Source organism: Oncorhynchus mykiss, chromosome 12, assembly GCF_013265735.2.
Source record: "Oncorhynchus mykiss isolate Arlee chromosome 12, USDA_OmykA_1.1, whole genome shotgun sequence".
NCBI lineage: Eukaryota > Metazoa > Chordata > Actinopteri > Salmoniformes > Salmonidae > Oncorhynchus > Oncorhynchus mykiss.
This window is the reverse complement of record NC_048576.1, coordinates 100535861-100548096: the sequence shown is the minus strand read 5'-3', so window position 1 is coordinate 100548096 and position 12236 is coordinate 100535861. Positions and strand designations below refer to the sequence as shown.

At 36.0% G+C, this 12236-nt stretch overlaps 2 protein-coding genes across 2 annotated transcripts in view; both read left to right on the top strand.

Moving 5' to 3' along the window:
• Positions 1-12236, top strand: part of LOC110539068 (NLR family CARD domain-containing protein 3) — a 1005455-nt gene that overhangs the window by 286788 nt on the left and 706431 nt on the right. The window lies entirely within an intron of this gene.
• Positions 4644-12236, top strand: part of eci1 (enoyl-CoA delta isomerase 1) — a 13270-nt gene continuing 5677 nt past the window's right edge. The window contains exons 1-4 of the mRNA XM_036939622.1: positions 4644-4761; positions 9504-9629; positions 11932-12059; positions 12146-12236. The exon at positions 12146-12236 is cut by the window's right edge and continues 56 nt beyond it. Coding sequence (XP_036795517.1) covers positions 4719-4761; positions 9504-9629; positions 11932-12059; positions 12146-12236 — 388 coding nt within the window. The 5' untranslated portion in view covers positions 4644-4718. The remainder of the gene's footprint in view (positions 4762-9503; positions 9630-11931; positions 12060-12145) is intronic.

Sequence of the window (12236 nt, the reverse complement as noted above, 5' to 3'; positions counted from 1 at the left end):
CTTCAGCAGTCCATGTTAGTGCAACCAACCCGCAAGGGTCAGCGTCCCAAAATCACACCCTATCTATTCCCTAATATATATATAAAGTGAACTACTTTTGCCTACAGGTCTCTCTGGTCGAAGTAGTCCACTATGTAGGGACATAAGGATGCTGTTTGCTCCACGAACCCCAGTGTTCAGGTTCGTATACCTCCCCTGCAGTTGGTTCATTTATACACCGCCTGGCTTCTTCTGTTGAGGTGTATATTTCAAAGTTCAGGAATTATCCGTGTTACTTAATGCTGGGATGATATCTGACCTGTCGCCAGACTAACCCTCCAGTCAGGTGATGTCGTGTGTGGGGGGGGGACCCTAATAGGAAGGTAAACTATGATCACCGTTCACAGTGAGTAAATGTGATGCTCCCTTAAACTTTCAATACATTTTTTTTTTTTATGTAAAAGATGGGACGGGGTAAACTCTCCTGCAAAATAACCTGTGTTTCTACTCCACTACACCTCTGTCCCCTTCTGAGTATGTTGATGTTTTCGGACTATTCTGTTCAGTGTGGTTGTGTGTTCACCATATTACCTGAGTTGGAATAATGATATATATATATTTTTTGCACTTAAGCCTCTTTCACATCTAAACTCATGTTGATCTTCCCACCGGAACCAACCAGGCAGTTCATCCTCCACCTAAAGGTCTTCAATCAGACACCACCACCTTCACCTCCCTCTGGAACTGGGGGGGGGGGGGGGGTTCACCTGCCACCAAACAGAAACAAACTGAAATGTTTTGCTACTCTGTGCCGTAATGAACATGCCCCCAAACCAGAAGAGAAAGACTGAAATGTTTTGCTACTCTGTGCCGTAATGAACATGCCCCAAACCAGAAGAGAAAGACTGAAATGTTTTTGCTACGTTGTGCTGTAATGAACATGCCCCAAAACCAGAAGAGAAAGTCCTGTTTTTGTTTTTGAGGTTTTTTTTCGTTGCAAAATGTTTTGCTATGCTGTGCCATACTGAACACCACCCAGAGTAAGAGATGTGGGAGGAGCTAAAGTGGAGGCCCCAGAAACAAACTGACAGAATAGTTCTTTTCGTGAGCGAGGAGGGGGGGGGGGGGGGTCTAACATCCCAATGTCCACACTACTGTTTAGTATGCCGTATGAATGGCCGATCCAGTGCATCGCTCCATACTAAGTGATATTGTGACGTAGTCTGTCTTCTAATGGGTGTTCATTATTGACTTGTGTTGATGTGAAAAGATGCAGTTGCCTGACTATTAAAGCTGAAAGGGATAGTTTACCTGAATTATTAGAAAATGCCGTTGGTTTTCTTACCCTGTGTAGACGAGGAATACAGCAAGCCATGCTTGGATTATTGTTTACATGTGCTGCGTTTAGTGTGTGTGTGTGTCCCCCCCCCAAAAAAAACGTAATTGGTGCTGTATCCGTTTCCAGTTGATAAACGGGAGGGTGTGGGTTTTGGGGGGGGGTGTAAGTAAACGGGGAGGGTTTGGGTTGTGGGGGGTAAGTAAACGGGAAGGGTTTGGGTTGTGGGGGGGCAAGTTTTAAATACGTCACTCGTTGTTTCAAGCCACACCCCGTGACACCCGCCCAACGCAGTAAACATGTCTGGTAAAGAACGGTTTGGAAAAACGTGTCGTACAGTACAAACCGTTCCACAACTCGGAAAACGTTGAAGCCAACTGAACACACCCCTGGCTGTGGTCTCCTAATGCTAACGGTGTAGCTGTGGTCTCCCTAATGCTAACGGTGTAGCTGTGGTCTCCCTAATGCTAACGGTGTAGCTGTGGTCTCCCTAATGCTAACGGTGTAGCTGTGGTCTCCCTAATGCTAACGGTGTAGCTGTGGTCTCCCTAATGCTAACGGTGTAGCTGTGGTCTCCCTAATGCTAACGGTGTAGCTGTGGTCTCCTAATGCTAACGGTGTAGCTGTGGTCTCCCTAATGCTAACGGTGTAGCTGTGGTCTCCTAATGCTAACGGTGTAGCTGTGGTCTCCCTAATGCTAACGTTGTAGCATGATTGTCCAAACCCAATGCAACTAAGTCATCATCCCCTGATATCCCTCACATTTCATGTCAGACCGATTTGTGTAATTTGTGTGAACTATCCATTATGTGACAGATTGAGGTTGTTCCTAAGCTCTGATCTAGGATCAGCGAACATGAACCTGTTTTAACCCTGATACAGAGCTCTAACAGTGCCACCATTTTACCTAAATATTTTGCTGTGCCACCTGGACTGTTTATTTAGGAGCACCAGTGTGCCTAGACAAATGAAGGATTCTATCTTCATTACCTACAATCATTTAGATTGTGCTCCTAAATTTCTTTGTGTTCGCCCTACATTTTTCAACTTGTAAATTAAAAAATTAAAGTTAGCATGGAGCCCTGGCTTAACCAATGGGAGGTCAGAAAGCAGATCCCAGTAGGAGTGCTGACCTAGGATCAGTTTGACTTTTCAGCTCATAATGAGTACCATCATATAGACAGACAGGGGGGAGGGGTCATACTCTGAGACACGTTGTGAATATGGGACCTGATCAGAGATCAGTTCTTAGGGCCACTTCATCCTATCCTGGTTGCTTATTCAAACCAAGAAGGAGCACAGTTACCTGATCAGAGATCAGTTCTAAGGGCCAAACGGGTACCGTATTCTCTACATGGTGCAGTATTTCTGACCATGGCACATGGGGAGGTAGATATGGTCTAGGATCAGTTTGACCTTTCAGATCTGAGACACATTGTGAATACTCTACATGGTGCAGTGTTTCTGACCAGGATGGCAGGGTAACCTAGTGGTTAGAGCATTGGAGCATCTCAATCTTCATTCTTCGTATTCTCTCTCCTCGTCGCCTTCTCAAACCCCATTGGATGAGGAATCAAGGAAATGCAATTGAGATCGTCCCCACGTTCTCCTGCCATGCAGAATAGGAGGTTCTTCTGGACGACTCCGTACGTTCTGCCGTGTCCAGCCCACAGTTGACCTCTTGACTCTTAGAATACAGACAGGTCAGAGTCCAGAACAGATCTTATTCCCAATAGGCACTTCTTGTAGAGCTGAAAGAATGTGATAGGTCAACATTCCCTACATAGTGCCCTAGTTCCAACCCCAATGAATTCCCTACCTAGTGCCCTAGTTCCAACCCCAATGAATTCCCTACCTAGTGCCCTAGTTCCAACCCCAATGAATTCCCTACCTAGTGCCTTAGTTCCAATCCTAATGAATTCCCTACCTAGTGCCCTAGTTCCAACCCAAATACCACCCTAATGAATTCCCTACATAGTGCACTACTTTGACCAGGGCATGTAGTTCCACTATGTAAGGAAGAGGGTGTCATTTGGGACCAATAGGTTCTGTCCAGTCTGCATTACTGTACTCATCTTGTTGCAACACCACTTCACGCCACCAGATGGCGTCAGAGCAGCAGCTCTGGACCGGGAGGGCCTCTTTTACAGAGAAACTTGGAGACAGAGGCACCTGATCCATCGGTTGATTGATTGATCGATCAGTAGACTGGGAGGGACTTCTGCTGCAGAGGAACAAGGATAGAGTCATCTGATCCATTGGTTGATCAGTAGACTGGGAGGACCTCTGCTGCAGAGGAACAAGGATAGAGTCATCTGATCCATTGATTAGGTTTATGGTACATTAAGAGGAAGATTCCCTCCACTGCTCACCATAACCTAATCACCATAAGCTTTAGCCTTGATCCTGAACGGTGGGGTAGCAGTTAAGGTGTTGGCTTGACAGTTGTTAAACCTGGGTTCTCGTCTTGGTTGGGGCTACCCACTGAATTCACTACAATATGCTTCCATGGTTGGTTTCATTGTATCTCCCCTTTAAAGCTGGAATTTTCCGTGGTTGGTTTCATTGTATCTCCCCTTTAAAGCTTGAATCCTTAATTGAAACAACAACTAAGCGGGCACCCCACCTGTGTTTTGGTAAAAAAGCTGAGGGATGGGCCTGGAGAAATGTAACCACTCTTAATAAATTCAAAGCAAGATGCAAAAAGTGGTAAAAGATTAAACACTCAAACAGTTCAGTGGTCACCATGAGCAGTCTTCTTTAGATCTTTCTCTTCTCTCTATTGCTTCCTGGCAGAATAAGATGCAAAGACTGACCATCCATAATATCAAAATTATAGTTTTAACTATTTTGATTTTAGGATATTTACAGTGTTTGTTTACATTTACTTTGTTTACAAACATGTGAGTATAACAAGCTTATATTTGGGGTTCTGATGAGGTACGAGAGTTTAACCAATTGTAAAACATACATTAGTATCTAACTATGTACGTCGACGGACCGTAAAAATATACAACTTCAAGTCTTCAGTCCTTGACCCTCGAAGTAGCCTGTAACCAATCCCTGTCAAGCAACCCCCACTTTGTCAGTGGGTGAGCTCGTTTTGCATGGCCCGATACCCCGGGTTAGTTAAAGATTTTTAAAGAACAATGAAATCGTTTAAAAAAAAGGAAACTCCTCACCCTGGGCACCGGGCCTCGTTAAACGAGCTTGCCCAGTGTGGTTGATAGTCCGGCAGTCTGATAGGGTGAATCACGTTTTCAACACTCACAAAACACCTACAGTCACGGCGTTCAGATCCAATCAGATGCCAATACTGATATGTTGGCCCCGCCTCCTCTGTAATTTCCTCCTCCAGGGCAGAGCAGCCCAGCCGCAGTGTGTGCCAACTTGACGAGTCGAGATGGCAAATGTCTTGAGAAATTCCGCCAAATTCGGGTTTTCAGGTATGTGAACTTACCTGACATTGAGTAAGTACAGCAGGAAGAGTTTAATAGCTATTTCTCCGGAGTTTTGATGGCCCATTTCGAGAACAAACAAGAATATCAGTGGTTAGATTGCATGGCTAAGTAGTTAGCTAGCTAGCTAGCCTCCCATTCCCTGGTCTTTCAGAAACTAGAGCAAAGTTCACAGGACGCTTGTGTTTGTCCTTATGTCGCGTAATGTCACATTGTCAGTTTGCGTGGGCTATCTGGGATCTATCAACTAGCTAATATATCGTAGCTGTTATTGTAATTGTGAAAACATGTCTTGGGGGTGTGCTATTTGTGTCTGTAACTTTCTCACTCATCATTTATTCACGATTCATTCATCGTTATCCATAATCATAGTAGCATCCACATTTTGCTGTAGAAGTGTTCAGAAACAATCTATTCTTATTTACAATAAAAGTGACTCCAAAATGACACAATACATTATTTACCATTCATTTCTATTGGGCACCAAATAATCTGAAACAACCAAAACAAACAGCAAATACAACCAATAAGTTTGTAGAGTCACAAGCTTGATGTAGTCATTGCCTGTGAATATGGGACCAAATACTTTGTACTTCTTTAATTGACATAAGTGAATTTGCCCCAATACTTTTGGTCCCCTAAAATGGGAGGACTATTTACAAGAAGTGCTGGAGTACAGAGCCACAACAACATGACACTGTCCCAATGCTTGTGGAACTCACTGTATATAGTGAATAGGGCTCCAACAACATGACACTGACCCAATGCTTGTGGAACTCACTGTATATAGTGAATAGGGCTCCAACAACATGACACTGACCCAATGCTTGTGGAACTCACTGTATATAGTGAATAGGGCTCCAACAACATGACACTGTCCCAATGCTTGTGGAACTCACTGTATATAGTGACTAGGGCTCCAACATGTCACTGACCCAATGCTTGTGGAACTCACTGTATATAGTGAATAGGGCTCCAACAACATGACACTGACCCAATGCTTGTGGAACTCACTGTATATAGTGAATAGGGCTCCAACAACATGACACTGACCCAATGCTTGTGGAACTCACTGTATAGAGTGAATAGGGCTCCAACAACATGACACTGACTCAATGCTTGTGGAACTCACTGTATATAGTGAATAGGGCTCCAACAACATGACACTGACCCAATGCTTGTGGAACTCACTGTATATAGTGAATAGGGCTCCAACAACATGACACTGACCCAATGCTTGTGGAACTCACTGTATATAGTGAATAGGGCTCCGTTTCAGACACAGCCAAGTCTTATAATACAAGGTCACATGGTTTCAGTGATGATGTCAACTATCATTATTCTGGTTCCTCCAGGAATGTCTCCAGGAATTCCTCTCTAGGTTTCTTCCTAGGTTTTGGCCTTTCTAGGGAGTTTTTCCTATCCACCATGCTTCTACACCTGCATTGCTTGCTGTTTGGGGTTTTAGGCTGGGTTTCTGTACAGCACTTTGAGATATCAGCTGATGTACGAAGGGCTATATAAATACATTTCATTTGATTATTCCACCCCCTCATTATTATATTGTTATATTATTATATTGTTTTATTATATTGTTTTATTATTATATTGTTATATTATATTATTAAGTTAATTTGTTAATTTGTTATATTGTTATATTATTAAGTTAATTTGTTATATTGTTATATTATATTTTATTATATTGTTTTATTATATTATTAAGTTAATTTATTATATTGTTTTATTATATTATTAAGTTAATTTATTATATTGTTATTATATTATATTGTTATATTATATTGTTTTATTATATTGTTATATTATTATAGTGTTATATTATTATATTGTTATATTATATTGTTTTATTATATTGTTATATTATATTGTTTTATTATATTGTTATATTATATTGTTTTATTATATTGTTTTATTATATTGTTTTATTATATTGTTTTATTATATTGTTATATTATTATATTGTTTTATTATATTGTTATATTATTATATTATTATATTGTTTTATTATATTGTTATATTATTATATTGTTATATTATTATATTGTTTTATTATATTGTTATATTATTATATTGTTATATTATTATATTGTTTTATTATATTGTTTTATTATTATATTGTTATATTATTATATTGTTTTATTATTATATTGTTATATTATTATATTGTTATATTATTATATTGTTATATTATTATATTGTTATATTATTATATTGTTTTATTATTATATTGTTTTATTATATTGTTATATTATTATATTGTTATATTATTATATTGTTATATTATTATATTGTTATATTATTATATTGTTATATTATTATATTGTTATATTATATTGTTATATTATTATATTGTTATATTATTATATTGTTATATTATATTGTTATATTATTATATTGTTATATTATTATATTGTTATATTATATTGTTATATTATTATATTGTTATATTATTATATTGTTATATTATATTGTTTTATTATATTGTTTTATTATATTGTTTTATTATATTGTTTTATTATATTGTTATATTATTATATTGTTTTATTATTATATTGTTTTATTATTATATTGTTATATTATTATATTGTTATATTATTATATTGTTATATTATTATATTGTTATATTATATTGTTATATTATTATATTGTTTTATTATATTGTTTTATTATATTGTTTTATTATTATATTATATTATTATATTGTTATATTATTATATTGTTTTATTATATTGTTATATTATTATATTGTTTTATTATATTGTTTTATTATTATATTATATTATTATATTGTTTTATTATATTGTTATATTATTATATTGTTATATTATTATATTGTTATATTATTATATTGTTTTATTATTATATTGTTATATTATATTGTTATATTATATTGTTATATTGTTATATTGTTATATTATATTGTTATATTATATTGTTATATTATATTGTTATATTATTATATTGTTTTATTATATTATTATATTATTATATTGTTATATTGTTATATTGTTATATTATTATATTGTTATATTGTTATATTGTTATATTATATTGTTATATTATTATATTGTTATATTGTTATATTGTTATATTATTATATTGTTATATTGTTATATTGTTATATTATTATATTGTTATATTATATTGTTATATTGTTATATTGTTTTATTATATTGTTTTATTATATTGTTATATTGTTATATTGTTTTATTATTATATTGTTTTATTATATTGTTTTATTATATTGTTTTATTATATTGTTATATTGTTATATTGTTATATTGTTATATTATTATATTGTTATATTATATTGTTATATTATTATATTATTATATTGTTTTATTATATTGTTTTATTATATTGTTATATTGTTATATTGTTTTATTATTATATTGTTATATTATATTGTTATATTATATTGTTATATTATATTGTTTTATTATATTGTTTTATTATATTGTTATATTATTATATTGTTATATTATTATATTGTTATATTATTATATTGTTATATTATTATATTGTTATATTATTATATTGTTATATTATTATATTGTTTTATTATATTGTTTTATTATATTGTTATATTATTATATTGTTATATTATTATATTGTTATATTATTATATTGTTATATTGTTATATTATATTGTTTTATTATATTGTTTTATTATATTGTTATATTATATTGTTTTATTATATTGTTTTATTATATTGTTTTATTATATTGTTATATTATTATATTGTTATATTATATTGTTATATTATATTGTTATATTATATTGTTTTATTATATTGTTATATTATTATATTGTTTTATTATATTGTTTTATTATATTGTTTTATTATATTGTTTTATTATATTGTTTTATTATATTGTTTTATTATATTGTTTTATTATATTGTTATATTATATTGTTTTATTATATTGTTTTATTATATTGTTTTATTATATTGTTATATTATTATATTGTTATATTATATTGTTATATTATTATATTGTTTTATTATATTGTTATTTTATTATATTGTTATATTATATTGTTATATTATTATATTGTTATATTATTATATTGTTATATTATATTGTTTTATTATTATATTGTTATATTATTATATTGTTATATTATTATATTGTTATATTATTATATTGTTATATTATTATATTGTTATATTATTATATTATATTATTATATTGTTATATTATTATATTGTTATATTATTATATTGTTATATTATTATATTGTTATATTATTATATTGTTATATTATTATATTGTTATATTATTATATTGTTATATTATTATATTGTTATATTGTTTTATTATATTGTTTTATTATATTGTTATATTATTATATTGTTTTATTATATTGTTATATTATTATATTGTTATATTATTATATTGTTATATTGTTTTATTATATTGTTTTATTATATTGTTATATTATTATATTGTTTTATTATATTGTTTTATTATATTGTTTTATTATATTGTTTTATTATATTGTTATATTATTATATTGTTTTATTATATTGTTATATTATTATATTGTTTTATTATTATATTGTTTTATTATTATATTGTTTTATTATATTGTTATATTATTATATTGTTATATTATTATATTGTTTTATTATATTATTAAGTTCATTTATTATATTGTTATATTATGTTATTTTCTATTGTTTTATTATATTGTTGTTCTTCGGCAGGTGTGTTGTCCCAGTTGTCCATCCACAGTAGACATGGGAGAGAGTGTGTGTCGCCGTGCTTCTCTCTGCAGCAGAGAAACAACTCTACCTCACCTAAGATCAAGGTGGACCTGGACAACAGTACAGGTAAACCCCTGCACAGCTTCTTTACCTGTCCCAAATGGCACCCTGTCCCCTACATCAGGGTCCTGGAGACAACAGGTACTGTTTACATCAAGGTAGACAGTCCTGGTCCTGGATACAACAGGTACTGTTTACATCAGGGTAGGCAGTCCTGGTCCTGGAGGTCTCAGGTACTGTTTACATCAGGGTAGACAGTCCTGGAGGTCTCAGGTACTGTTTACATCAGGGTAGATAGTCCTGGAGGTCTCAGGTACTGTTTACATCAGGGTAGATAGTCCTGGAGGTCTCAGGTACTGTTTACATCAGGGTAGATAGTCCTGGAGGTCTCAGGTACTGTTTACATCAGGGTAGACAGTCCTGGTCCTGGAGGTCTCAGGTACTGTTTACATCAGGGTAGACAGTCCTGGTCCTGGAGACAACAGGTACTGTTTACATCAGGGTAGACAGTCCTGGTCCTGGATACAACAGGTACTGTTTACATCAGGGTAGGCAGTCCTGGTCCTGGAGGTCTCAGGTACTGTTTACATCAGGGTAGATAGTCCTGGAGGTCTCAGGTACTGTTTACATCAGGGTAGATAGTCCTGGAGGTCTCAGGTACTGTTTACATCAGGGTAGACAGTCCTGGTTCTGGAGGTCTCAGGTACTGTTTACATCAGGGTAGACAGCCCTGGTCCTGGAGGTCTCAGGTACTGTTTACTTCAGGGTAGACAGTCCTGGAGGTCTCAGGTACTGTTTACATCAGGGTAGACAGCCCTGGTCCTGGAGGTACTGTTTACATCAGGGTAGACAGTCCTGGAGGTCTCAGGTACTGTTTACATCAGGGTAGACAGTCCTGGAGGTCTCAGGTACTGTTTACATCAGGGTAGACAGCCCTGGTCCTGGAGGTACTGTTTACATCAGGGTAGACAGTTCTGGAGGTCTCAGGTACTGTTTACATCAGGGTAGACAGCCCTGGTCCTGGAGGTACTGTTTACATCAGGGTAGACAGCCCTGGTCCTGGAGGTCTCCGGTACTGTTTACATCAGGGTAGACAGTCCTGGAGGTCTCAGGTACTGTTTACATCAGGGTAGACAGCCCTGGTCCTGGAGGTCTCAGGTACTGTTTACATCAGGGTAGACAGCCCTGGTCCTGGAGGTCTCAGGTACTGTTTACATCAGGGTAGACAGTCCTGGTCCTGGAGGTACTGTTTACATCAGGGTAGACAGCCCTGGTCCTGGAGGTCTCAGGTACTGTTTACATCAGGGTAGACAGTCCTGGAGGTCTCAGGTACTGTTTACATCAGGGTAGACAGTCCTGGTGGTAACAGGTACTGTTTACATCAGGGTAGACAGCCCTGGTCCTGGAGGTCTCTGGTACTGTTTACATCAGGGTAGACAGTCCTGGTCCTGGAGGTCTCTGGTACTGTTTACATCAGGGTAGACAGTCCTGGTCCTGGAGGTCTCTGGTACTGTTTACATCAGGGTAGACAGTCCTGGTCCTGGAGGTCTCAGGTACTTCATGGTTTTGATTTAACCGAGAGCAGGGGTGTGGAATTTAGGACATCACTGAACTGATATATTGTTATATTGTTGTAACTACACCCAAAAAATCCAAATGTCTCAGATTTTCCCCAGACCTCATAAATGGTCTCCTGATGTGGTTTCAGCGTTGGTGTGGACTTCCAATTGTGTTGTTTTTTCTTCTATCAAACAAATGTGATTTTGAGAGTGAAAACCTGAAAAAAACAGAAACCTTGAAAAACGAAATGGAATCAGGCAACAATTGTAATCGTTTTTCATAATTTTTTAAAGGGCACTCTTCCCTATATAGTGTACTATTTTAACCACGGCCCTATATATTTAGTTGTTATAGGGCCTTTATTTAACTAGCTAAGTCCAGTTTTAAGAACAAATTCTTATTTACAATGACGATCTACAGGGCCAGACCTGGACGACGGGTTACGGTTTTCACCACAGGGATTAGGCTGCCATTGGTTGTCTCCCCCTCCTCTCATCCCTCTCATCCTCCTCATCCCTCTCATCCTCCTCATCCCTCTCATCCTCCTCATCCCTCTCATCCTCCTCCCTCTCCCTCTCCTCCTCCCCATCCTCCTCCTCCTACATCTCCCGCTCCCTCTCCCCCCCTGCCTCTCCTCCTCCCTCTCACTCCTCCTCCCTCTCCTCCTCCCTCTCCCTCTCCTCATCCCTCTCCTCCCCCTCATCCCTCTCCCCCTCATCCCTCTCCTCCTCCTCCTCCCTTACCTCAACCCTCTCCCCCTCTCATCCCTCTCCCCCTCCTCATCCCTCTCCTCCTCGTCCCTCTCTAGGTGTAGCTGTGTTGAGGATGCAGAGCCCCCCTGTCAACAGTCTGAGTCTGGACTTCCTCACTGAGTTCTGTATCAATCTGGAGAAACTAGAGATGGATAAGAGTTGTAGAGGTCTGATCATCACCTCGGTCAGTACACACACACACACACACACACGTCCTGTCACAAAACCATGATACACACTATAACTCCCCCTGTGTGTGTGGTGTCCCAGACCCTCTCCAAGGTGTTCTCTGCGGGGCTAGACATCATGGAGATGTATGGGAAAAGTCCGGAGCGCTGTGGAGAGTTCTGGAAGGCTGTTC